Genomic DNA, 27,020 nt, shown 5'->3' on the forward strand with positions numbered 1-27,020 from the left:
GTTTTCTGGGAGAGTTCCTTGGGTGAAGCAATCTCCTGAGCATGTTGAAGACAACACAGGAGGAACACAAGTTTCTGAACACAAAAGAAACATCATTTGTGGGGTGCCCTGACTGAGACCTCACCAGAGCTCCTGACTCTGCCACTGCATCCTTGTGGTTCAGCTCTGCCCACACTATGCACTATCCAATCTTCCTCCAGAGCAACCAGGTCTGGTGGCTTTCACTGCACCAAGGTACCTCAAAGCACCAGAAAACAAGCAGCAGGAACCTTCCCCAAAGTTAAATTTTCTGGAATGACATGCTATTTCTTGAGATACCAGAAGGAGCAGATGAATGCATAGACACACACACAGTGAGCCACTTTGGCTCAGCTTCTCCACTTTGCTGAAGCCAAGCAAAGACCATAAAGGGCCACGTTCTTTAGGCTGGGCCTTGGTGTGCTTATCCCTCAGAGCTACAGCTGCTCTGGGACATGCTCAACATCAGCTGCCCCAAAGAAGCCTGAAGCTCTTTCTGCTTCTGTAGTTTTGGTCTTTCTGAGATATGATGTTTGGACTCCTCCACTACAGCTCCAAAATAGCCTCCATCAGGAACTATGATGTGTTCCAGGAGAGCACACTAATTCTTTTCACGGCTAGAGAAGAGCAAAGAGAGCTCATTTTATTTAGCATATTCTATGTATTTCATGAAAATGTATTTAATTTGGCTCCTGATGACCTCCCATGGAGGAGGACATCAAGAAACAGAGCTGCCAGGTTGGCCAGAAAAATCTCAACATGGTTTCGCAGACAAAAGTGCCCTGCATGAAACAAAACCACAGGTTGCAAAATCAATTCCCACCTTTTCTGCATCCATGAATGAGGCAGAGTCACATGGAAAAAACAGTGTGTAGCCACAATGCTGAAGGGTGGACCAGAACACCCTGCTATAGATTGATGACTCTAGGACAGCTGAGGAGTGGATGGAGCTACACAGCCTAGGGAAGGACTCCAATGAGGACACAGAGGCCACACACACCCATGGGAGCATTGGCTGGGGATGTTTGATAACTCCCTGTCCTGCCATCCTGCTGCTCTTTGTTCACTGCACACTCAGTTCTGGGATGTCCCTGTGTGAAGGACAATGCATTAAGGCTCAGGAGCTCTTTGGGTTTAAACTGTTGGCCCAGATATCAGCAGGAAGGGATATCAGCATTCCTGCCCTACCTATTTTGACTTGAGTGCTGCAGCAGTCAGAGGCCCTGCAAGGCCTCCCTGGCAATCACTCACCTAAGATAAGAAATCCTTAAGTCGTGGTGACTGGACCAAAGAAGCCCCTCTTCCACATTCAGACCCTTGTTACCTCTCTGTAAGGCTATAGGTCGTATTCTCCTCAAACCTGGCAATTGGACAATTTCCAATACCCCTGCACCCTATATAAACCCCCATTTCTGCCCTGTTCAGCGGAGAAGAGCTGTCCCTGCCACCTTCACTGAAATAACGGGACACCGGTGTGGAACCGCATACAGCCTTCTCCCTCTCTCTCTCCCCCTGTGTGTCTGCCAGAGGCACTTGCAAGCACAGAGCGAAATCACAGAGAGCTGAACTCACAGAGCTGAAATCACTCCAGAGCTGCTCACTAAGTTTGCTCACGGCTGGGAGCTGAGCCGAGGGACCCAGACAGGCTGAGCCTGACAGCGCAGCGCTATCCGGACACCCACGGCAGCGGCTGCCCGGGGGCCAGGCAGACCCCTGGGACCCCAGGCTGCCTTAGAGAATCTCTGACTTTTCCATGAGACAGAGGTCTGGGGCAGCAGCAGGGACCAGCTCTGTGAGCCACCCACCGTGGTGGTGTACGCAGCATCGGGGTCGTCCTCCAGGATGCGGGAGAGGCCGAAGTCGGACACCTTGCACACCAGGTTGCTGTTGACCAGGATGTTGCGGGCGGCCAGGTCCCGGTGCACGTAGCCCAGGTCAGACAGGTACCTCATGCCTGCCCCAATGCCCCGCAGCATCCCCACCAGCTGGATGATGGTGAATTGTCCATCGTGTTTCTGGAAAGGAAATAACCCAGAGTGCGCCTGTGGTTCTCACCACCATCCTATTGGTGCTGCTGTCATTAAACCAGTCCCCCAGTGCCTCTTGTCTTTGGCTTTGTACCTCCTCTGACCCCAGTGCCTCCTGCTTGTACCCCTGCCCACTTCCTGCCCTCTCAGTGCCTCTGACACGTGCTCAGGCTGTTGTCCCTGCTTTTGCAGCGGCACTCCAGGGAGCCAGACACAATGCCTGGAGCCTGTGTCTGCTGGAAAGGTGACAGCCCAGCACCCACAGCTCTCTCTAACACAGTGGCTGTGAGGCTGAGGAGCAGGAACCAGCCCCAGGGGATGTGCAGTGAATGAAAATACAAACTTGCTCCTTACCCTGAGGAAGGTGTCTAGCGAGCCGTTCTCCATATATTCAGTAACAATCATTACCAATTTGCCTGCAGAAGACAAGGGAGGTCAAGTTAGCAGAGAAGTCACCTTCCTCCAGGAAGCCCCATGCCAGATTTGCACTGGGAGAGACATTAATTGAGGTCTGTGGGTCTTCTGCAGCCCCTCAGGCTGCTGTCAGCCCTGCACTGGGCAGGACTGGCCCAGTGATGAGGATGTGGCAACAACCCAGACAAGTATCCCTCCCTCCAGGTGCTATTGATATGGCTGGGTCAGTTTCATTACCCTGCTGAAATTTGCATGCCATTAGTGTAAGGCTTTGCATCAGAATGTGCCTTTTTGGAGAAAGACTTCAAATTATGATTCAATACAGGCAGCCTTTAAAATAAATGCCTTTGAGTAGGACATCTCCCAAACCAACAACGATCTGGAGCACACTGCAGAGCATGGTGTGGAACTGCCATGGGGAAGTTTGTTCTGGAAGAGAAGGCAAAGAGGTGGCTGTCCCATGTAAGTGCACAAATCTGAAAAGCTACTGGGCCAGTGAAGGATGGAGTGCACCCGAAAGTGAGCCCTGACCCCCATCTCCCAGGCTGCCTGCAGGGAGATGGATCCCAGTTCTGCTCCACCATACACTCCCTCCCCTGCCAGCCACATACTCCTGGTGACCACCCCCTCCAGGTGGATGACGTTTGGGTGGTCGAACTGTGCCATGATGCTGGCCTCACTCAGGAAGTCTCGCCTCTGCTTCTCTGTGTAGCCTGCCTTCAGTGCTTTGATGGCCACGGGAATCTCCCTCTTCCCTGGCAGCTTCAGGCGGCCGTAGCACACCTCTCCAGACTCCCCTGCAAGGCAAGTGAAAGTGGGGGCATGGAGAACTCCTCAGCTCCTTGCACTCATCCACCAACACCAGGAATCATCCAGTCTGTCAACATACCCAGAGCATACCTCAGCCCCTCTGGGTTTCAGTCTGGATTTCAATCCCCTCCAACCCCTCCAGGATTCAATCCTCTGAAAGGATTGATCAGCTCTTGCTTCTAGTTCAGGAAGGGTGGGAACATCAGAAAACAACTCTATACGGTGCCTATCACTGAAGGCAATGGGCCAAGGGCAGTGATTACAGTGGCACTTCTTTTATTGCTTTTAATGAACAAATTTGAGTACCTCAGGGCAGCCAGGATGACCTTCACCATTCCTCTGGGTTAGGCCCTCAGAGTGCTGCTGGTGAAGTTCCAGCTCCAGCTCTGCACTGTACTTTCTCCAAAGCCCCTGTTCCTATGCAAATTTCCCCTTTCTTCTGCAAATGTGCCATTTTGCTTGCAATTTCCATTTGCATCTTGTCACTCCATTTTTTTTCATGGGTGCATGTTGGGACACCCATGGGGACAGGCTGAACCATCTGCTGTGTCAGCCTGAGCTGCCACTCCCACACCTGCTGACCAGCAACCCCCTGCACCAGGCTGCTCCAAAGGGTTTCTTTCCCTCTCCCAAACCCCCACTCTATCCAAGTTTTTGATCTCACAAGGATAAGGAGCAGATGAAGCCCTGCTGAGCATGGCTCTGATCCCAGCGGGCCAGGGGCATGGCACAACCTCAGATCATGGATTTCCCTGAGCAGACACCATGCAAAGGGGCAACTGGGCACCAGAACTCACCAGACCCGATGACCTTCTCAATCTTGATCCGGGAGGCCTCTATTTCACGGGTGAGCTCATGCACAGCTTGGCAGGGGTCCTCGTATGTGTGGGGATCCACATAGAACTTGGACTCAGGGAACTTCACTGGGGTTTCAAAGGGGAGAGAGGGGATCAGCACTCTCAGGCAGCCCTGCTGGGAGGAGGGACACCCAACCACAGGGCAGAGGATGGGCAGGGGCAGGACAGGCTGAGGAGCCAGGGAGATGCAGCACAAAGAACCCCAAGTCACGCTTTGGCACAGCAGTGTCCTCAGAGCAGTTCAGGACCTGGCTGCCCAGGTGTTCTCCATGTGATTGTCTCACTCCATCATGCCCCACCCCTGCCCCTGGCCTGCTGCTCTCTGGGGTGATCCTGCTGCACTCGAAGTGCAGAGTGTAACCCCATCATCAGGATGCCTCTGGGATCAGCTCGCCCACTCAAGTCTCCTAAGACATGTTCCCAGAGGAGGCAAGATACAAAACCCTTCCTCCTGGAAACCACAGAACTGTCAGGGGATAACAATCCATGTCTGCCCATCCGTGGGGCTGGAGTTCTTCTCAGAGGGTGTCCTACCTTGCCCATTCTGATAATGCATCTTCTCCTCATCAGAGTCCTGGAAAGCCTTGCTGTACCCACAGTGCCTGCCACAGGAGGACAAGGGTCAGAATAGAAGCCCCCATGCCTCACTCCCACAAGCATTCCAAAACCAGGGTAGAAGGCAGTGCATGCTGGGACTGTGGGCAGCCAGAGAAAACACTTGGTCATCCACCAGGTGCATCCCTACGTTGCACTGGACTGACACTTTGGTCTGGATCAAAATGCTCTCCACGTGCTCTCCAAGGCTTGACAGTCCTAAAACCACATGTGTTCCACATGCCTGGTTCAGCCCTGCTCATACAGAGCACATAGTCTCCCTTGGATCTGTCTGCTGTAGAAAAGATCTCTCCACCCTTGACCTACCCACCAGTCCATCTAGTCAGCTCCTGTACCGGTAGTAGTTCTGGTACTGGTATGGCTATTGCTCATGCTACTGATATTCCGTATATTATATATTATAGTATGCACACACATTTATTACTATTCATCCTGCTAGAATGAAGGCAAGATCTGGAGACTGGCTCTGCCAGGGAAAGTGGTGACCCTTAAATGAAGTCTCCTGGCTGCTTATTAACCCTGGACCTACAGATGCTCTGGACAATCTGAAAGGAGAAAAGTTGTGCCCAAGTTCTCCCATCCCTCCTGTCCCTGTTGGAGACCTCCAGAAAACACCACTAGCCTCCACAAAACCCTTACCTCTTCTTGCAGATCAGAACCACCAGCAAGGTGACAAGGCCAGTGATGAGTGTCAGGCAGATCCAGACAATCGTCATCGTGTCGTACCGGAGAGACACTGGAAAAAGCGGGGTAGGAAGGGGATGAGCTGGAGTGGGGAATGCACTGCTGAGCTCAGGAATGAACATACCCCATGATCTTCAAATACAAAGCCTTGGACTGACAATGCAGTCATGGCCTTTCTTCAAAGATGAAACACTGACCCACATATTCCCAGTTGTGAGCCTCTCCCAGTGTACAGGGACCATTTATATGTGGGAAAACCAAGGAGAGATCTGAGAAAGCCATGGTGACACAGCAGACCAGTACAGAGAGGATACTGGAGCCTCAGGACCTCTCCAGGTCTTCCCTACCCTAACTACTACATCCTTCCTCCCTCTTCTTTCTGATGTATAAGCATAGAATCAGAGAATCATCAAGGTTGGAAAAGACCTCTAAGATCACTGAGTCCAACCATTAACCCAGCATGGCCAAGGCCATCACTTAAAGATGTCTCCAGGTGCTGTATCAACAGATTCATTGAGCACTTCCAGGCATGGTGACTCTACCACTGTCCTGGGCAGCCTGTTCCAATATCTTCTTTCAGTGGAGAAATATTTCCTATTATCCAACCTGAACCCTGTTTCAACTTGAGTCTGTTTCCTCTTGTTCCAAACATGTCAGGAATGCAACCTCAAGCAATCCCTGCAGGCTGAAACACTGGGGAGATGTGCCTTCAGGCCCCCTCCCTGTGTGGGAGAGGAACAGTGGAGAAGGGCATCACCAGGCCCCATGCTCCCTGCCCCACACTTCCCACACCCTACACCTGCACACACTCACCCGGCTTCCCCGTTTCCACCTCCACAGTCTGACTGAACCTCCCGCAGCCAGCAGAGGTGCGAGCGCGCACCTGGAAGATGTAGCGGGTTGCAGGCTTGAGCCCAGAGATGGTGGCAGTGGTGCTCTTGGATTTCAGAGTTGAGTAGCTCTGCATTTCCTTGTCCTGGAGAAAATCAACAACAAAACCTTCTCTGCATTAGCACAGCAACCACAGAGTCTTCCAAAGAAGCCCCTTGTGCAAAGCTGGCTGATAGCAGGGGGCTCTCTGAGAAAATGCTCAGTGTTACCTTCTCATAGTACTTGATCTCGTACTCCAGGATGATGCCGTTGGGCTGGTCCGGCTCTTGCCACAGCAGGGTGACACTGTTCTGGCCTGTGCTCTCCTGATGCACCACCACCACCTGTGACGGGGCTGAGGACCAGACACAGGGGGTTAAGTGCCTGCTGAGTGGGGGCAGCAGGAGACAGCAACAGAGAAGGGTGGAACCAGAGCCCCAGGCAGGACCCCTGGCTTAAACTTGTTTTCTGGTTTAATTAAAGCCATGTGGAGATGAGTGCTGTGATGGGGATTGCAAACAGGCTTTTCCTTGTTTTGGATGCATCAGTCTCTTTCCCATGGAGTAAAGCAGTTCTGAGAAGATGAGAGGAGGGCAATGTCCCAGCACAGGCAGGAGGGGACATGAGTGATTTGCTGTGATCTGGAGCCAGAAAGGAGAAGGACCAGTGTGGTTTCAGGTCGTGGAGATTGTGGAGGCCAGTGGGCCCACACAAAAAGTGTCCATTATGGTTCTCTTTGAATGGACAGACCCTAAGTTGGAAAAATGTCCCCTGTTCAAGGCAACTGAGCAGAGCGTCTTCCAGGATGCTTTGCTGTGTATGCAAATGTACCCTGGTTCTGCCTTCCTGGTTGGTCTGTTGGCCTCTCCGCCCCTTTTTCCTTATATGCATATGGCCTAGAATGTTCTCCCTTCCCTGCTTACCCATTGGCCCCATTCTGCTGCAGTGTCCCACCCCCTTCACCCTATTGACTGCCACCCTTGTCCCGCCTCTGTATCGCCCTGAGCCCATCAGCCCTGACGCTCTGCTCTGCCCCCCTTGTCCCCCGTATTTAAACTTGGACCCTCCACTGTTCCTTTGTCTTTGTCCCTGGATGCCCTTTGTGCGTGGCTGGAGTAAACCTCCTCCTTGGAACTCCACACAAAGACCCTTCCCACTTTGCCGTCGGTGGTTCTACAAAAGCTGCCAGAAGTGTGTGCTTGAGTGATTGTGTGTGTTTTTGCCTGTGCCACTGAGCATCTTCGTTACTGGAGACACTTCTGGAAGGTCGCAGCACTGCTGCCTCTTGCTCACCACCAATGGGCTGACGGCTCTGACAGGAGATCCCTAACAGCACTCTGTCCCCTCTTGTTCTGCCTGGGGTAAAGGGAGAAGGGCATGGGAAGAGGGAAAGGGGAGATGATAAGTGTGGTCAGGGTCTGAGCACCAGTCTAAATTTGTCCTGGGGGTTCTCTGCTGCCCTGGGATATTTGTCATCTTCCCAGTCCTGAGCTGGGAGCCTGTGAATCAGTTCTTGTACCTGTAGCCATGCCTGAACTGTAGCTGTCAGAGCTGGAGGAACCAACTCACCAGCCTCTTTTCCTACTGGGAAAATATCCACTGGAAGTTACCCAGAGTGTAGTGGGTGCTGTGATGGCCAGGTGCAGCCACAGGGTCTGACTCACGGGAAGGTTTCGGGTCCCACTTGTGCGCTTCATTGTCAGGTGAAACATGGGATGTGGCATCTCTGGGCAAGACAGAACTGCAGTGGATATGGCTGCAGTGCAGGGATGTCACCAGAGCACCCCAGAGACCAAAAGAGGCCACAGAGACTGCAGCAGCAATTTTAGCTCTTGGGGGCTGGCTCTTCTGAGAGGCAGAAAATGCTGCTGGTACAGAGCACCCTGTACCAGCAGGAGAGATGGGACAGGGTGGGATGGTGGGAATCAGTTAAACTGCATGAGCATGGGCAATGCCTTTACTCCAGACAGTCCAGGGAATCTGTGCTGCATCTGCCTCATGGGGCTGGGGGGACAAGGGTGACAAGCACCCAGGAGGTCCCCTCATGCAGTATTCCCTCAGCTCCCTGGAGGGCAGAGGACTCTGTCACGTGCAGCAGCTGGAGCACAGTAGCTGAACTACTGAATTCCCAACCCTGCTGCTTTCATAGCACCTATTCAGAATTCATTTTGCAGCTGAGTGGTCAAAATAGAAATACTCAGCACTTCCTGAGAGCATCTCCATCTGAGGCATCAGGCTGAGGCAACTCATCAGTACTTGGAGGAATTGTGAGGGATCAAGCCAGCGGGACTGAGCTGTTTCCACATGCTGCAGAAGTGCTACAGGCTGGCATTAGTGACAAAGGGACCTGTTCTCATGCCAGCCATGAGCTATCCAGCAAGCTCCCAAGTTTCTCCCACTGGTATCCCTGCCATGAGACCAGAAGAGGCTCAGAATCACAGGAAGTTCTTGTGGGCTCATTTCAAATTAGGAGGACTGACAAGGAGGGTCAGTCCCTGCCCTGATCCCTCTGCTCACAGTGTAGTCCATGCAAAAATGCCACGGAACAAAGTCCTATCCTACCTGGGCTAGAGCACTGCTCAGAGGAATTTCCTGAGGAAAGATAATTTTGGAGTGAGGAATTTGCAAAGGTGAGACATGCATGAGAGAGACTTTTTCCAGCAAACATTCCTGTCACTTGCTGGGGCCTGGCATTGGTGTGAGGTAAGAGCAGAGTATGAACTGCAGCCTGGCCCTTTGGGAGGGACAAAAAATGAAACATTCATACTCCATTTAGTGTTCCTGTCAATAAACAAGTGTTCTCCGTGTCCCCTGTCTCCTGCAGAAAAGGAGCCTCCAGCACTGTGTGCAAGCTGAAGTGAAGGGAAGGGAGAAGGAAAAAGGACACCATGAAGCAGAAGCAGAGAAGGGTAGGAGTTACCTTGGGCAGCAACTTGTCCCCAGCCTATCCCAGTTCCCTGAACCCACCTCCATCAGCATAGAGGACAGTGGTCCCATTTCTTGGCTGTCCCAAGCCCATCACCAAACCAGCCCTTCGCTGCTATGGCAGGTTCTGGCTCCTGCAGACACTGCCTGGAGCAATGCCGGAGCAACATCAGCATCACCTCCACAGGCCAAGGGGTGGGTCTGCTCCTCCTACCTGCCTGGTTTGTCGTGATGTTGGCAACCGCGGCTCTCCTGGACTCCAGGCTGAGGTCGGAGACACCGTTGACGGCCTCCACCCAGAAGGAGTAGTTGGTGTGTGCCAGGAGGTTGGTGACAGTCAGCGCTCCCTGCACCAGGCTCATCTGCTGGGGCACGAAGCGGATGCCGCTGCCGCAGGCCTCGCACGGCCCCGCGTCCCCCGCGCAGCGCCGGCACAGCACGTTGTACACGATGTCCGCACGGCCGCCCTTGTCCAGGGGCGGGCCCCACTCCAGGGTCACAGAGGTGCCGTTCACACTGGAGATCAGGTTCACGGGAGCAGAAGGGGGCCCTGGAAGTGAAGCAGGCATTCAGGCAGAGCGAGGGCTGCTGGAGTATTGGAAATGGTGGAGTGTGGGACCAATGGAGATGTGCCTTGGGCAGCAGGACCTGAGTTCACAAACACTGCTGCAAGGACATGGAACTGCCCAGAGCAGCAACTGTGCCGGACATGAGAGAGCAATGACACAGGCAGGCCACAGGGTGAAATGCCTTGGAGGTAAAGCAGTCAGGATCAGGATGCCAAATGCCAGACAGCAAGAGCTGATGTTAGTTCTTGGGGAAGCAGGAAGCAATGGTGAAGCATGAAGATTTTCAGAGAGAGCCACAGTTGATGAGCTGGATATGCTCACCTAAAGGGAAAGGTGAACTCACATTTCCTTGGCAGGTTAATAAACTTGGGTGGATATTCCTTAGGGAAACACAAGTCAGATGCTGCATATCCCTCCTTCACCTCAGCCTCAGCTTGCAATGCCACACCTATCTGTCCTCCTGGACCAACTGCAGAAAGGAGGACTCCCCCTGGGATGTTCTTGTCCCCTCTTAATAGGGCCCCTCAAAGCAGTCTATTGCAAAGCTGAGCTAAGATATATAACAAACCCTGGTGTCACTCTCCACCCACAGAGGAGGAGAGCACAGCAACATTTGCACTGACCCCATGGCTGTCCAGGGCTGTCTGAGCACCCAGTGCACTTCTGGGAAAGGAAAGCTGGGGTGGGGCTCCATCACTTCTCCCAGGTAACAAGTGACAGGACAAGAGGAAATGGCCTCAAGATGTGCCACAAGAGGGTTAAATTGGGTATTTGAGAAAATTGCCTCAAAGAAAGGACAGTCAGACATTGGAACAGGCTGTCCAGGGAAATGGCGGAGTTACCATCCCTGGAAGTATTCCAAACAATGTGTGGATGTGGCACTTGGGGGCACGGTTTAGTGGTGAACGTGGTGGTGGTGCTGGGCTGATGGGTGGACTTGGCAAACACAGAGGCTTTTCCAACCTTAATGATTCTGTGACTCTCTGACTCTGGTCAGTGGTGTTTGGAGCAGCAGGATGGGGGTGACACAGAGGCAGTGAGGCAGTGCAGCTAAGGAGGGCTCTCAGCTCACGTGCCAGCCAGACATCCAGGGTTGTAGGGCTGGTGGAGCATCTTGGGCAGCAGGTACAGGGCCAGGGGAGAGGGCTGGGCTCAGCCAGGAGTAGCAGCCGGGTCTAAAGGATGCCACATGTGCCCCAGTGCAGCACAGGCCAGCCAGGGGTATTCAGGAGGTACTCAGGGGGTACTCAGGGGGTACTCAGGGGGTACTCACGTGTGCAGGCAGCCGAGGGGGGGTCCTGCACGGCGCGGTAGAAGCTGCTGTCACAGTGGCACACACGAGCTGCCCTGCTCTCCGAGTGGCTGTGCAGGGGACATTTGGCACACAGCTGGTCCCCAGGGGCTGATTTGTAAAATCCCAGCTGGCAGGCTGCAGAGAGAAGGGCAGAGGTCAAAGGGATGTGCCTGGATGAGGACCATCCCACAGCTCCAGCACAGAGTTCAGCTTTGTTCTCATGAAGTGCACAGGAAACCAGCCTTTCTCCCCTGCACCTGGGTGAGCCCCCTCCAGCTGCTCATCTGGAAACTGGGCTCCGTGGAAACTTCTGTTCCCCCAGCTGCACCTACTGCCATCCTGACACGTGTTCCCCACTGCTTCACAAGCAAACTTGAGTGCCTCTGCTGTTCAGGAGCTGCCTGCAAAGCTCCAGGTGTTCTTGTCCCTATGCCTGCTGTCCAGCTACTCTCTGCCCTCAGGACAGAGAACACTGCAAGGATCAAACCATGCAGCTCTGGAAATCTATTGGCAACTACTCCAAAATACTGTTTATGGAGCAAATTTACAACACAGTCCTCACTTCATGGTGGTTGCCACAAACACTGGCTATGCCCAGGTTCCCAAAAGCACCTCTGTGGGAGGTTTCAGAAATTATACCTCCACATCTGAGACATGGTACATGTCCCTCTGCAGGACCCTGTGGTGCTGCCACACTGAGCAACAATTACCTTGCACAAAACAATAGGGCAAGAGCCTCTCTTGTTGCATAGTGCAGCAAAAAGGCACTGCATGCCTGCTGCCCTCTCTCTGGAGGCAGAGGGACAGTCAGGCTAAATGACACAGCCTTGGAAAAAAGTTTTTTTCTGATGGTCCAACCCACCTGCATTTCCTCTGCCTCCTCCTGATGCAGGAGCTCATCCCACACCCATCACTCTGCTTCATCCTACCCCCTTCTCCCAGCAGCCCCTCACGTAGATCACTTGTCACACAAACAAACACCTTGTCTTTCATTAAAGAATCGATTTGTTCAAGAGTGACATGTGGCATGTCAGGTGTCTGTCTGGCGGTGGAAGGATCTGCCCTCTTCTGCAGACTTAGATTCCAAATAAGGGAAAGTAGGTTCTGTCTGGGTCCCTGTACTCATGAGGTACTTTCAGGACCGGTTCTAGTGATTCAGGGATTATTCCTGACTCTGAATCATCTCTGTTTTTTCCCACTGAGGTAGTAATACCTTCATTTTCTCATCTTTACCTCCAGTGGCCAGACCTGCATACAGCCTTAATTTTTGCTTTCAGGTATGTAAAAGGATTTTTTTTGTGATCCAGCATCCTCAGTGGGCTGTGTCCCTCCATGCTGTTTGTTCTGTTTCAAGGTGTTGATTTTTTTTCTTATTAATAACACTCCTTTCCTTGCCACAGATCTCCCTTGACTGGTTCTATCAGTATATTCCACCTATCACACACTGCACAGTGACACAAGGGCCTTTTTGTAACTGAGCTACTCTAGCAATGGCAGAAGGCAGTGCTCCAGTCACTCATCCCTGGTGTGGGGAACACTTGCTGGTCCCTCTTCAGGCTCTGCCACCAGTTTCTGTGGCACTTTTGCACCAAATTCTCTGTTAACAGCAGAGGAGTGATACCACTGGCAGGACAGACACGTGCTGCACGTGCCAGAGGTGGTACCACAGGCTGGTGTCACAGGCTGGTGTCACATCTTGGTACAGCAAAGGCCAGCAGTTCCAGACTTTGTTCCTAAATTTCTGCTTCTCCACTCCCCAGAGGGCATCAGGGCAAGGAGAAGAAATGCCTAAACTTGGGGATGCAAGGGAAGGCAGATGTGAAATGGCAGCAGCTAGGGGCTAGTTTTGTTTCCCAGCTCTTCTGGCACCTTTCACCTCCTCAAGGGCATCAGGAGAGGAGAGAACACAGGGGATGCAGATTTCAGGGGAGGTTTGTTATCCATTTCCAGCTAGACAGCAAACCTCCCAAGGACAGCCTCAGACATTTGGCAGGCTCTGGTTCTGACTGGTCCTGATGATACCAAGAGATTCAGGAACTCTGCCCTTGCCAAGTGCCCCCTGATGCAGCACCCTGCAGTCTGCAGCCCATTGGTTTTGGGTGTAAGACTGAGATGAGCACAGATGCACCCTGTTCTCATGCAGGGACAAATCTGGGAGGCAGACAGCTGGTGGAAAAAAACCCAAGCAAAATCCAAAATAAATCAGAAGTAAGAAAATTTCCCAGTTTTTCTGTGTGGGGAAGAATGAAGACTGCATGACCACAGATGGGAGCTGGGCAATGGGACAGCCCCAGTTGGTGCTGGGCAGGTGCAGGACAGGGACTGCTGCCTTTAACTTGTGTGAATGTCCCTTGGACCTGCAAACCATCATCTCTATCCATGCAGCAACCAGCAACTTGTGACTTCAGAGGCACTGGAGTGGTTCCCTCCACCACTATTTAATTAGGGCAGAGAAATCAGTGCTACCTGAGGTACGGAGGAGACAGGCAGCAGGAAGGATGGGAACACGAAGCACAGCAGTTTTGCACAGAGCAATTGTAATCACTTAGCATTTAATGCTGTAAAAAACCCATTAATTACCTGTAGCAATGAGTCACAATTATTTTAGATGCACTCAAGGGGAAAATTATACTAAATGACAAATTACAGGTGAATTTGTGCACCAGGGCAGAGCCATCGGGAGCCAGCTCCCAGCACATGGAAGCGTGAGCACACAGGGAGGACTGGGGAGCACCTGGTGCTGTGACAGGCACTGCTTGGGGGTTCATGCACCTCTGAGTGTCTCAGTGCCCACTTTAGAGGGAAGCAGGACACGTGTGCAAAGCTTTTCACAGGCACAGGAGAGGGCACCAGCTCAAACCTGCACATAGTATGGGATGCCTTCAGTACAGGATGGCAGGCTCTGGACTGGAGCTCTGTCATGCCATGCCAGTGAGATGTGTAAGACCAGGACCTCCCAGGTTAGCTCTGGGAAGAGCAAACAGCAGAGAAGTGACCAGTAGGAAAAATTCAATCAAGTGCAGCAGGCCTGAAACACACTGGGCTCCACAGCCATGGTTGTGGCACACACAGAAGCCTCCCAAATCTGCAGCCACCCAGCAGAGAGGTGCAGAGTGGCTGTTCTGCTGTCTTCACGGCAGTCAACTATAGCCACCTGCCAGAAGTGCCCTCCCTGGAGCCCTGGGGAAGGTGACAGTTTCTTTTATTCCCACTATTTGATGTAATTGACACCCTTGCTCTGAATCTGAGGATCTCAGGTGAGATCTCTTTGTGAGCCACCAGAAGTGCTGCAATGTCCTCAATGCCAGCCCCGGCTGCCTGTCCCTGCAGTTTGTTCTCACATGCACAGTGTGGTTTTGCAGTGCTCCTGGGACAGGAGCAGCCTCCACCTGCCACTCAGCTCAAGACTTGCACACTTACATTGTCCCTGTGGCCCAGACACCTGGGTGGTCCTCGTGTCACCAGCAGAGCCTACAAAACCCAGTGCCGAGCCTGTGCTTGGCAGAGCACATCTCTAGCCCTGTACCACACAAGGGAGTCCCCAGTGATCACTCCAGACCTGTCTGGTCTATCCCATGGGGCTTCCACTGATCCCCTCACCCTGCACTGCACACCTTGCCCTTTCCCAGCCCACCAGCCCCACTCTCATGCATCACCTGCCCAAAGAACCCCACAGCACAGGCTTGTCTCAGGAACAGTGAACGTGGAAGGGCCCTGCCAGCCATCTGGAGCTCAGTCCATTTGTTTCACTCCCTCTCCATCATCTGGGGACAGGACAACATCTGCTAATCAGCTGGCAGAGCTCAAGAGATGATGGATGGACCTGTCAAGGATAAACTAGCAGGGAATGAGCTGCTCCTCTCCCTCTCAAGTGGCTGCCTGGAAGCAGTGCTCTGCAGGTGGCCCTGGTGGGCCCCAGTGGGGCTGCAAATGTGAGCACTGCCCCCATGTCACTCTCTCTTGGCTCTGTTCTCTGCCCAGGAGGTCTGGGCAGGGTGAGGGCATGGCTGAGGGTGACATGGGGCAGCTCTGTGACACTGGTGCCACCCTTCCTGACCCTTCAACAGATCTGGGCATCTGCAAGCAGCAGAAGAGCAGTCATGTATCTCCCTTTGGCCATGCTGGGAAGAGATAGAGATTGAAATAAAGGTGTCACAGCCACTGTGACAGCCAGAGACAGGCACCAGTCCCAGAGCCCCCCAGGCTGCACAAGCCGGCACAGAAAATCCAGCCTCCTTTCAATCCAGTTCCAGCATGATGCCTCAAATCTCAGCTCCCATATGACACAGACACTGAAACAGAAGCCAGTTATTCTAAGTCATGTCTTAAAATGACACATTTGCCTCATTGCCCAAAATCTTCTGTTTTAGTAGGGCTGTGCTCCCCTTTCCCTGCAATCCCAGGTCAGCCCAGGGTCTGGGCTGTTCAGTGGCCTGGAGGGAGTCTGGGGGCCTGGCTGGGCTGGTGATCTCAGTAATCTCCTGGTCCAGAGATGATGCCTTGTCCTCCAGCCCTGCTGGTGCTCACGTGCCCTCCTTGTGCTGCTTGTCTCCACACTGCCTCAGCCCTGGTCACCTCTGGCCCCTGAGCACCACATTAGCCTGTCCACAGCCCCACTCCCACCTTGCAGCCCCTTTGCACAGTTCACAGATCTTCCCACTCCCAGTACAACCCATCACACCACTACACACCCCTGAACTTGTCTCCTATCGCCCCAGACTCCACCTCTTATCACTTCCCCACTCCTTGGCCCTTCTTCTCACAATTAACCCACTTCACACCCCATTGTACCTGAGTCTGATTTCAGAGGGGGAAACAGGATGAGTTTTTTACCCATTAAGTCTTTGCAAAGCCAGCAAGACCCTGTGCTTGGGGCTCCCAGCAAATGGCACGCACAGCAAAGGACACCCTGCATCCTTCTCAGTAACACCCAGATTTCACTGCCACCAGAACAAGTTGTATTTATGAGGGTCCTGCCCTTCCAAGTGGAGTAATTCCACTTCCAGTGCTGGAAAACTGGAACCACAGTTGTACAGACTGGCTGCATCCCAAACTGGAAATCTGCATGATGCTGCCACAGAAAAATCAGCAGGTGTTAGAGTCACAGAATCACTTAGAATCACACCTCTAGCATAGAATTCCATAATCCCAGAACGGTTTTGTTTGGAAGGGTCTTCAAAGATCATCCAGCTCCCCTGCCCTGCCATGGGCAAGGACAGTTTCTACTAGACCAGGTTGCTCACATCCCCATTCAGCCTGATTTCAGTACTGTTGGACACACACCCGCCTCTCCCACATCTTAAAAAAATAAAAAATAAAAGCAGAAAACACCCAAGTCCCTGTTTCCTATGAGTGCTGCTCTGCTGCCTGGTGCAGACATCCTTCTGTGGGAGTGGAGGCGAGGATGTGCAGACCTGTGTAGGTGAGACAGCCTGACATGCTCAGAGCAAAGGCGTTTTTATAAAGCCTAGCCAGAGAAAGGCTACAGCTTGTTGGAGAAGAATGAAAACAGGCAGCCTAGTGCCAGAATTAGAAAAAAAATGTTTCCCAAACTCAGTCTATTCAAAGAGTTTTAGACAGAAGTATCCAAAGCTTCTGAGAAAACCCCACAGATTTCACCAAACCAAAACCAGACCCTGAAAACACAGTCTAGAGGAAGGGGTGTCATGCCTGAAGGTGACAGTGCGGGAGGTAAATCTGTGTCCCTGTTGCGAGGCATGAAAGAGGAAAGGAGACACAGAACACCAAGAGCTTCATCCCATCCTTGGCAGGAGCTGGAATGCAGTCTGGGGGGCATGTGAGCCCTCTCAGCACATCCATAGGGCTGTGGGTGTTAGAGGGGCTGAGCTGTAAAAGGAGGGGGCCCAGCACAGCCCTCGCCCCCGTGCAGCTGAGCTCCACCAGCCTTTGGATCTTGCTCCTTGGAGGAGTGGCAGCAGCAGCAGCTTGTCTTCAGAAGGGGAAAAAGCCCTCACACAAACAGTGCCGTGAGTGGCATCTGGAGCTCCTGCCAAGGGCAGAACAAGTTTCTGGCAGGGCCCTACTGCTCTGTGGGATGAGGAGAATCCTCTCCATGCAAGGCAATCTCACCAAGCCTCTGAATGTGCTGGTGAGGAATTTGAGATCTCCACCCCCCACTTTGTTACACCATCCCCGGTTTAAGGACTAGTGCGAATTCCCGGTCTTTCTTGTGCTTTGTGTCCAAACTCCCCAACAACAGCTTCCCAGGTACCTGCTGGAAGTAGGAAAACACTGGAAATCCAGAGGAACAGCCTGTGTTCACTACCCAAAGGCAGCCAAGTTTTATGGAAGAGTTCAAAACAAAAATCCCCTGAAAAAAAACCACATTCCCAAACTGGTGAATGTCCTCATCCATCACAACCCAGCTGCTCTTTACCACTTCTCAGAGGGCCACAGAGACCTCCTAAACACAAATAAAATTTGATTAATCCCCATCACTACCCTGAACTACAGCTCACAATCATTCTCACCCTTCATTTCTGTCAGCGCCGAAACACAGAAAACTCAGAGGAAAAGAGGCACACAAAATATTCAGCCGAGGACAAACCCTGTATTGTTGTGCCGATGAGATACAGTGGTGCTTTTCAGGCACCTCCATCCTTCTTGTTTGTTCCTTAGCAGAGAAATAAATAAATGGGTTTAGGTGCTGGGGTTATGCTTTGTTTTGTTTTCCAAGCAAATGCAATTGGCCACTGCATTTTAGAGGTGGGAGTGATGCTGGAGATCCTGGGATCACCCTGTCCTGCCTCCTGCTTTCTCCAGAGATCTCACTGGGCTGAATTAGCTACTCACACACAGCCCAGCACCCCTGGGCTCCAATTCTAGAAGCCAGGTCTGTGACAGTGAGTCGGAGGTCCTGGTATGAGACAAGTGTGAATCCAAGGATCCCACCCCAGGGCTGGATAAGCCTCTGGAAAAAGGAGTCTTTCGTAATGCAAAAAGAAAGAGAGTAGGTTTATATGGGATACTGGGAGAAATTCTTCCCTGTGAGGGTGCTGAGGCCCTGGAAGAGGCTGCCCAGAGAACCTGTGGTTGCTCCATCCCTGGAAGTGTTCCAGGCCAGGTTGGTCAGGGCTTGGAGCTGTCTGGGGTACTGGAAGGTGTCTCTGCCCATGGCAGGAGGTTGGAAGGAGATGAGCTTTAAAGGTCCCTTCTAACCCAAACCTTTCTATGATTCTGTGTTCCTAGATAGTCACAGCTTAAGCATCTTGGAAGACAATTTTTTTTTCTTTTTTTTTTTTTTTCTTTTTTTTTTTTGGGAGGACGCAGAGCTTTGGGATAACCAGGAGGTGACATGATCTCACCAGCCAGTATTCCCTGTATTTTACAGAGCAGCTGATGGCCTTGCAAACTACAATGAAAATCTTGTGAGTCACCAACTTTTTTTGATTCCCCCGTCTGGCATCACAGAAAGGACTTTTGCATAACTCCCACAGCACCACTTTGGAACTGTTTCTGCTCCTGGCCTTGGAAGCTTTGTCTTAGTGCACCCATGGCAAAACCCCTCTGTGTGGGACACCTGGGTCATTGGTGCCACCAGCTCTGGGTGCCACATACAGCCTGGTACCCAGACAGCAGGCAGAGGATGCTGCAGGAAGGCTGTGGCTTGGGCCTGCCATGTGTGTGCTGGGACTTGCACAGAAATTCCTCTTGAAATCCACACCAAGAAAATGGAAACATCTTCCAAGATGTGTGCTTGGAGCTGCAATAACAGGGTATTCTCATAGAATCGTGGAATCACCAAATGGTTTGGATTGGAAGGGACCTTAAAGCCCATCTCATTCTACCTATGGCAGGGACACCTTCCAGAAGACCAGGCTGCTCCAAGCCCCATCCAGTGTCTTCGCCTGGCATGTCTCTCCTCAGGTGTTTCCAGGGCTTTCCCTGCCCCTCTGCCAGGCTTTGCCCGCAGCACAGTACCTGGGATGCAGCTGGATAGGGTTTCCCCTCCTTTCACACAGCTCTGCTCCCCCCTTGCCCCACCAGCTGTGGGACTTCCTTCGTAAATGTCCATGGATGCAAAACTGTATTCACAAGCACATAATTACCAAGCTGGGTATTTTCTCCTCTTAATTAGCAATGCTGTAGTGCTTTAATTGCTCGATTAAAGTTGCCCACAAGGAAGTTTTAAGGTACATTAAATCTGCTGATTGGTTCATCAGCATGAATCTCACCAACTGGAAAAAATTAACTGGCTTCCAGATTGCTAACCAGACTCTCCAGATCCATTTCCACCAGCTGTGTACCACAGGAGGCACGAGAGAGCTCAGCAGTCCTTCATCTGTTCCCACCTCTCCTTTATTTTGAGGGCTGGAGGGGAAAGGGTCCCAGCAGTGGCAGTGTCCCTCTCTTCTCTTGTCCAGAGGAAAAAGGCCATTTTCTTGCTGAAGCAGAGCTGGGTAAAATCTAACCCAGGGCTGATCCTCGTTCAGCCACACACAGCAGACCTGTGTTTGGTGGCTGTTCTCACTCAGACTACAGACACCCATCCTCATGTACCAATGGGCTGCTGCAGCAGGAATTAGGAATTGCTCAGTTCCTGCTCCCTCATCACCATTTTCTATCTAGAGGGAACAGCCAAACTGAAGGTCCCAAGAATGGAGGGACAGCAGCCAGAGCAACCAGAAGACCCAGAGGATAAGAGGCCTGTTTCCAAACTTCAGACAGAAATGTCTGAACAGCTCCTGAAAGCCATGGATGTTCAACAAAGAAGCTCTTTGGGAGTGGCATTTCTGCCAAAGGCTCATCCACCCACTCTGACAACAGGAAAGACGGTCTGCCCTCTTTTCCACCTGATTATTAACAAAAACCCTTCCTGGGGGATTCTATGCTCCTGGGGGTCTCCCATGTCTGGATGCTGGATGCTGGTTTGTGTCAACTCCCACAGAGCAGCACCATGATCTATAGCCATGTCACTGCTGCTGATGCTGCAAACTCCTCTGCGTGTACAACCTGTGAGCAGCTGAACAGATTTTAGCCCAACTTGAAGTTTTGCTCACTGATAGCTGGTGAGAGATGCAGCCCAAGAAATAATTCAGACTTTACTCAGAAGGCGGACCCTGATGCAAGGACCATGGATTTACATGGTGCAAGGACCAAGGTCTATCCACCAAGGACCACCACCAAAACCCAAGGTCCTGGTGGCTCAGGAGCCTGAGAGCCCTCCCCAAAGAGGGGCTGACCACGGCTGGTAGGAGGGTTGTGGTTGAAGAGCCACTGCCCCCACCTGCCTGACCCTCCATGTCCACCTCTCCATCCATCCACACACAGGACAAGGGTACTCATGCCCCAGTTCTCAGCCTTTGGGGAGGTGGATTATGTGCCCTTCCCTGCCCAAAGAAGCACAACCAGTCTCCCCTTTCCCATCCCTCTAATTGCACTGACCTTATTGATATGGGTATCCATTTGTCCTGCACAGCAGCTGCATATAAATAAGGCAAATTATGCTGATTGTCTCCTTATCTAATAAATTGCTGGGACAGATCCCTTTCCCTCCCGCTCTTGCTTATTCTGCTGTTTAGGCAGAGCAGTTGCTATTTGCTGTGTGTAAGAGACGTTAATGTGTCGCATGTGGACTGTTGCATTTCAAGGAGGAAAGAGCAGTCCAAAGTTGTGGGTTAGAGGGTGAGGGAAGAAAAGTCCTTCAGAACCTTGAAAACAGAGGGAAAAACAAGCGGGCTGTGCTGTGCCAGGAGTTTTATCCTTTGGGTGGCTGCGGCACAAGATGCTGTGGGACTAAATGGTGGGAATATTAGGAGCCCAGGATGGCATCAATAGATGTAGGAATTCCAGCTCAAATCCCATTTCTGTCCAGTAAGGTACTGTAGCACATGTGCTCAGTCCCAGCTGGAGAAGGGGAGAAGGGGGATCTCTGGAGAGGAATCTGGCAGAAGCATTAGGCACACGTACAGGGACAAATGTCTGGTGTGTGGGGGCTGTGACACATTCAGTGCCAAGCCAGCTGGCACCCTCAGATGATCCTCATCCCAGTGCGCCCTCAATCCCATGGAAACTGCCCCCTCACATCCTTATGGCAAACAGCAGGACATCAAAGCAAGGCGAAATGTGGATCCTGCTGGGATGAGTGCAGGAGTCAGAGACCCCAGACACCCCTCCCACCCCACCCCCCCGCCCCAAAAAAGGGCAGCGAAGGATCCAACATGATGGATGACAGCAAAGCCCCATCCCTGCAAAGCCAGGCTGGACAGGGCTTGGAGCAACCTGGTCAAGTGGAAGGTGTCCCTGCCCATGGCAGACAGTGGTATAGGATAAGCTTTAATATCCCTTTCAACCCAAACCAGTCTGGGATTCTACAACTCTGTAATGGGGATGAGAGGCAAAGAAGTTCCTGATGTTCCACATCTTTCACCACATCCCACCTCACCTCTTCCTTCCCAGGTCTGTGATATTGCCTTACTTCTCCTCTGAAGGACTGGGAGCAGCCCTGGCTGTGGTGTGGCTTCCTGAGCTGTCTTCCATCACTCTGGCAGGCCCTTAGAAAAATGAATGTTAAAGAGGAGGGGAAGAAACCTCCACTCTTCAAATATCTTTAGCTTTGACAAATAAGGCGTCTGGATGTGAAAGGCAGAAGGAAATTAATTTGGAATCATATTCTAAATACTGCCATAGAGGCAAAGTATCTTCTCTAATTTCTTCCCCTCCACACCCCCTCTCCTTAAGCAAAAAATGAATTTCCCTGATATTTATAGAAAGATTATTAGGGCCACAAGGAGTGATTTATACCATCTCATCCCTGTGACCGAGAATGAAAAATTGCTGGGGCGACAGCCACTGGAATCCTGCTTTTGTCTGCCTGACAATTAAAACGGCTAATTTCCAACTCCAACAGATCCACTGGGCTTATAAATCATCCCCAAAAGGCACTTTTCAGCCTGAAAAATTAACTCTGCCCCAGTGAGGCACATGATCAGAGATTTGCATCTGTTTGCCTTCATATGTAAATATATGTCCTGCTGTCCCACCAAAGGAGATGTAGGAAAGGAGGTGCTGCCCCTCTTCACTCAATGTCGGGTCATCAAACTGTGCTGGAACCAGAAAAATGTAACAGGGAAGGCAGGAGGGTGAGACACCACTGAGGTCAGAGAAAGTCCAGTGACATTTCTGTCCTGTTTCTGATGGCCCAAGGCTTGGGGAATTTTACCAGAGAGCATTGCTGGGTCTGAGTCCATCTGTGGGACCACCTGGGGACACATGCTGGACCACGCTTTCTCCTGTGCCATGCCTTTGGTAGGAGCAATCCCACCAGAAATGGGCAGGAGGGCAGAGAAGGGGCTCTGCCACAGCTTCACTGCCAGGAGAGAGCAAACCTGTCCAAGGAATCGTATGAAAATGAGGCAGGCAGAGGCCAGCACCAATGCCACAGCGTTGCTCAGCCTCCTGCCTTTGGGGTGGGGATGTCCTGGGGCAGAATGTGCAGTACAGGACTGCTGGAGGGGAATATTAAGAAGGGCTGTTTTGTCTGTCTGAGCCAACTTGCAGCTCCTTGTAGTGGTGAGGCTGGCACAACCAGTCAGGAGGCCCATGCCAGTGCCCCCTCCTGCAGTAACACATGCCTGGCCCCACATACCTCTTGCACCCACTCTTCAATATGATGGAAGACCTTTTCTGAGTTATTAAATCTATCTCAGGACAACTTTCAAATCGACTGTCACAGGCAGGAGAAGTTTCAGATAAAAGCATTTATTCTGCTCATCCTTCCCACTCTGTAACTGGAGACCTGCAGGAGCCAGTGTGGGTCCCAGCAGCCTCTGGATCCATTCCAGTCTGGTGTCGGACATCCTAACCTTGAGTCAAGCCTCCCCAAGACAAATGCTCCACTTGACGTTACCACAAAACTCAAACAAAGGCCCCACACTCATATTTGTGCTGCTCCCCCTCAACACATCCCATGAAGAAACAGAGAGCAAACAAATCTGTGTGGAGGGCTCTCCCGGGGAGCCCGTGCTCTGTATACACACATCGCTGTGCCTGCTGCTGGTCACCCCACTTCCTTATCACAGTTTATTCAGTCGGCAGCTTGAAGCTGCCCAGCGGCACTGAGGGCCCCTGGGAAGGCTCCCCACACCCCTGGATGAGGGGATCTGCAGCAGCCCCGGAGGTGAGGGATGGAGGCAATGACCTTGTTCCATGAAAGCTCAGTGTTTTCCTTTTGGCTTTTCTCCCTTTTAAACCCATTCCAGAGGTGGGTGTTACGGAGAGGCCAAGTAGTGCTTTGTTGGAGCACACCAGAGATCTCAGCACCAGTCAGAGCTGCTGGTTGCACTGAGCTGGGATCTCTGGGCCAGTGATCCATGGTACAGAAAGATGGAAGCAGAGCAGCCCCTGTCCTGATGCCAGCCAATCCCCATTCCAAAGCCCTGCCCTGGGCACCAGGACCTGTCAGAGCCACAGGAACTCCCAGAGGGTTTGTCAGTCATACCAGGCACATATTTTGGAAGCATGAAGCCAGCCAGCAAAGGCATGGACAGCCCTAGGTCTCCACAGAGACTGACTGTCCCAGTTTCTGTGAGCAGGTGTCCGTCTTCAGCCCTTCCCCAAAGAGGCAAGAGCCCCTTGCAGCCACCCCTTCCCTTGCAGGCACTGCAGGCAAGAATTAGGGACTCACCCATGCAGGAATCCCGCTGCTCTTCGTAGCCAGCACTGCACACACACTTCCCGATGGGCACCAACCACTCTCCCTCGGCACTGCAGTACATTTTGGGGGTGTCTCTCTCCTCCGAGTGGCCCACGCACTCTCCTCGCACTTCCACCAAGGAGGATGAGTCTGCCCCAGTCACAGCCTCGGAAAAGGATGCCAAGTTCCTCACTGTGGCCGGGCACTTCTTGTAGTACACCCGCACCGAGACGATGGCAATGCAGGCACCTATGTCCTGGAAGGCCAGGTAGAAGCCCCTCTTGCTCAGCGGCCCCACGCCCCGCACCTCTGTGTTCAGCTTCAGGCGCCGCACGCCCAGGTCCACATTGGTGAAGCTCTCATCTGCTGCGATGGTGTCGATCTTCAGGAACTGGCTCTCCCGGGTGCTGCTGCCCAGGTCCCGGTCAGACTCCATGTAGTAGAGGTTGAAGGTCTCCTTGCAGGTGCCCAGCACACCTGGCATGCTGTTACAGTCCCTCAGCGTGAATTTGATCTCTGCATACACCCGCCGCGCTCCGTCCCGCTGCACCCAGTTGGTCCGGAGCCAGTTGTTCTGATTGGGGGTCATGACGTTACAGACCTGGTAGGTGTGGATGGGGCTGAAAAACTCATCCATTTCATTGATCGAATCCCACTGTGGGACAGAGAAAACAGGTAATTCCAGATGTTCCCAACCCCCGGGGGAGCAGGGAGCATGCAGGAGTGTGTGCCATCTCCCAGCCCTCTGCTCCTGTGTCTGGACAGGTCACTGCTTCCACAGGGCAAAGGGATATGAGAAGCCCTTATTATCTGCACTAATTTGGGCAGTGACACCTAGTTGTAGCACTGTGGGAGGTTCAGCCCTGCTTGCAGAAAGGAACACTAGCTGAGGTCCTGGCAGAAGCTGATGGTAATGTGTGCTTGGGAGGGCTCCAAACCCTCCAGCTCATGTCTGCAAGTTCTTTTTCTTGGTGCTCAGTCTGCCATTTCCAGCAGCAGCGGGAACCACCTGAGTTGTGCTCACCTGGATCTCCACTGGCTCCTGCACAAGAAAACTGGGTGCTTTCCATCTGGAGAAGGAGTTTCAGGGTGGATACCAGAGTGCTCCTGTACTGAGCACAGGACTGTCAGCAAGAAATGTGGATTCATGGGGGCTCAAAGGTCTCTTCTTCCCTGCAAGGTGGTGGCAGTGTGAGCCCACAGTGCCCAACACAGCTGAGAGGCTGAATCAGAGCTGGTTCTGGGAACCGGGACATTCATGGCTTGACAGCTCAGGGGCGAAAATTCCATATACCTGTGGCTGCAGGGCAAACCTGGGGAGGAGATGCTGGCAAAAGCAGGTTGCAGCAAGCAGGATTGCAATGGAGGGTGGTCTGGATGAGTTTAGAGGGACAGGGACATGGGTGTCACATAAGGGAGGGATGCTAAGTGGGTTTAAGTGATAGGAAGTGAGAAGAAGTAATGGTATTTTGGATATAAGTTCCATAGGTGAGGAACAAGTAGAACTTAGCTGTTGGGTGCTACATGACACTTCTGGGGGCTCAGTCTTGGCTCTCATCTCCCTTTCCACTCTCACCAAATACCTCACCAGGACACACAGACTTTCGCTGCACTTGGGGCTTCTCACCACCTCTTTAGCTCACATTTCTGCTCATACCAAGTATTCCAATCACACCCCATGGATGGGTCTGGGACCACTGAATTCTTAGGAGAGAAGAGGAGGACAAAGAGAAGCAGAGGAGAACTTCAGACCATCTAGCTTTTCCCCAAACTTAGAAACAGGCTTTGAAGTCCCACCCCCATGCCCAAGTCCAGCTGTAAGGGACAACCTTAGATGCAGTGCTGCAGAAACTGGGGAAGGCCCTGGCACTCCTGCTCCTCTGCCTTCCAAATAATCACCACCTTTCTCCCCCCAGCCTCAGCATCCCCTCCAGCCCCTTCCCGGGGTCCTGGCTCTGCCTGGGAGCTGGCAGGGAGCAGGCCCCCACCTCGGCACTAGTATGTACCAAGTTGTCTGTGGGCATTGGGGGAGCCAAGTAAATCCCCAGCCATGCTGCAGAGAGAAGGAAAACAAATCTTTTAGGCAGCTTTATAATTACATTAAATAAACCCTCTGACAGGGCAAAAATTGTGTTTTCTTATGCGAGTGGTGACTTGTGTTTCATTAGCCACAGAACAGCAGACCTGAGAGAAGGATGCTCAGCTCAAAGGTGAGCCTGCAGCCTTTGCCCCAGTGATGTGGGAACTGACAAGATCCCTGAGACAGCAGCACAGGGACAGGGCACAGCTAGGAGAGGGCAGCATACCTCCAGAGCATAAGAGATACAGAAGAGGTATCAGTGATACCTTCAAAACAGTCCACTCCCTTCTCCCCTCTCAGATGGGAATGTCTGTCCTTGTTTGTCCTCCCAGACCTGCTAATTCTGGGGAGGTGTTGTCATGCCTTCTGCTCAAGTGAGGGTGATGAGAGCAATTACTGCAGTCTTACACATCTCCAGTTTTCACATGCATTCAGGAGAAAACTGCTTCTCTGTCCTAAAGGGTTTAAAACAACCTGGAAAAGGCAGCAGCTCCATTTACAGAGAATATGCTGGCAAAGGGGGTCAAAATGAAACCATTCCCAGATAAGAAAAATGTTTTGTCATGCATTTAAAGAAATTGTCTTCTGAATCCCCAGGAATGCCCAGGTTTGTCCTGGGAGCACTAGGAACATGCCCAGTACTCAGGGCCAGGCTACAGGTCTATTTTGGCAGGAGGGATGAGGGCAGCAGCCCTTAGCTTCCCCAGCCCAGGGACGAGTCTGTCAGAGGTGCTGTGACCCCCAGGACCCTGCCCTGCTGCTTGGTCAGGGGCACAGGGGGCTGGGAGCGCACGCAGCACCAGGCAGGCCCAGCGGAGCAGAGCAGCTCCTCCTCCCGCACCTCAGGCTGCTGCGGTGCTTCCGAGGGGGTGGAAGTCACTGTCGAAAGTAATTGAGCACAAATTAACACAACATCTGTTTCCTGACTTTTCCCTGCTGAGTTTCCCAGGGGAAGCGAAGCAGAGCTGTGCATGGGAGGAGTGTGAGGGCAGAGCTGTGGAGGTGAGCAGGGATGTCCCCCAAAATGCGCAGCCATCTCCCCTTGGCACTGCATGTGGGGTCAGGGCTCTCTATGAGGGTCTGGCAAGGGAAAGATGAGGTTATTGTATGCACCAAAATGCTTTGGTTCCAGCTCGTCTGGTTGGTTTTGGTCTCCAGACATTCACTTCTCTCCCAAATCTGGCAGAGGAGATGATGCTCAC

The 27,020-nt window shown here is 52.3% G+C and overlaps 1 protein-coding gene across 1 annotated transcript in view; it reads right to left on the minus strand.

The window, feature by feature from the left end:
* The window catches only part of EPHA8 (EPH receptor A8), a 52,950-nt gene that overhangs the window by 6,889 nt on the left and 19,041 nt on the right, over positions 1–27,020 (minus strand). The window contains exons 3-13 of the mRNA XM_030289291.4: positions 23,730–24,393; positions 11,063–11,218; positions 9,435–9,770; positions 6,526–6,650; positions 6,239–6,401; positions 5,381–5,477; positions 4,661–4,728; positions 4,067–4,192; positions 3,071–3,256; positions 2,400–2,461; positions 1,824–2,033 (exon numbers count right to left, since the gene is read on the minus strand). Coding sequence (XP_030145151.2) covers positions 1,824–2,033; positions 2,400–2,461; positions 3,071–3,256; positions 4,067–4,192; positions 4,661–4,728; positions 5,381–5,477; positions 6,239–6,401; positions 6,526–6,650; positions 9,435–9,770; positions 11,063–11,218; positions 23,730–24,393 — 2,193 coding nt within the window. The remainder of the gene's footprint in view (positions 1–1,823; positions 2,034–2,399; positions 2,462–3,070; positions 3,257–4,066; positions 4,193–4,660; positions 4,729–5,380; positions 5,478–6,238; positions 6,402–6,525; positions 6,651–9,434; positions 9,771–11,062; positions 11,219–23,729; positions 24,394–27,020) is intronic.

This window comes from Taeniopygia guttata, chromosome 21 (genome assembly GCF_048771995.1).
Source record: "Taeniopygia guttata chromosome 21, bTaeGut7.mat, whole genome shotgun sequence".
NCBI lineage: Eukaryota > Metazoa > Chordata > Aves > Passeriformes > Estrildidae > Taeniopygia > Taeniopygia guttata.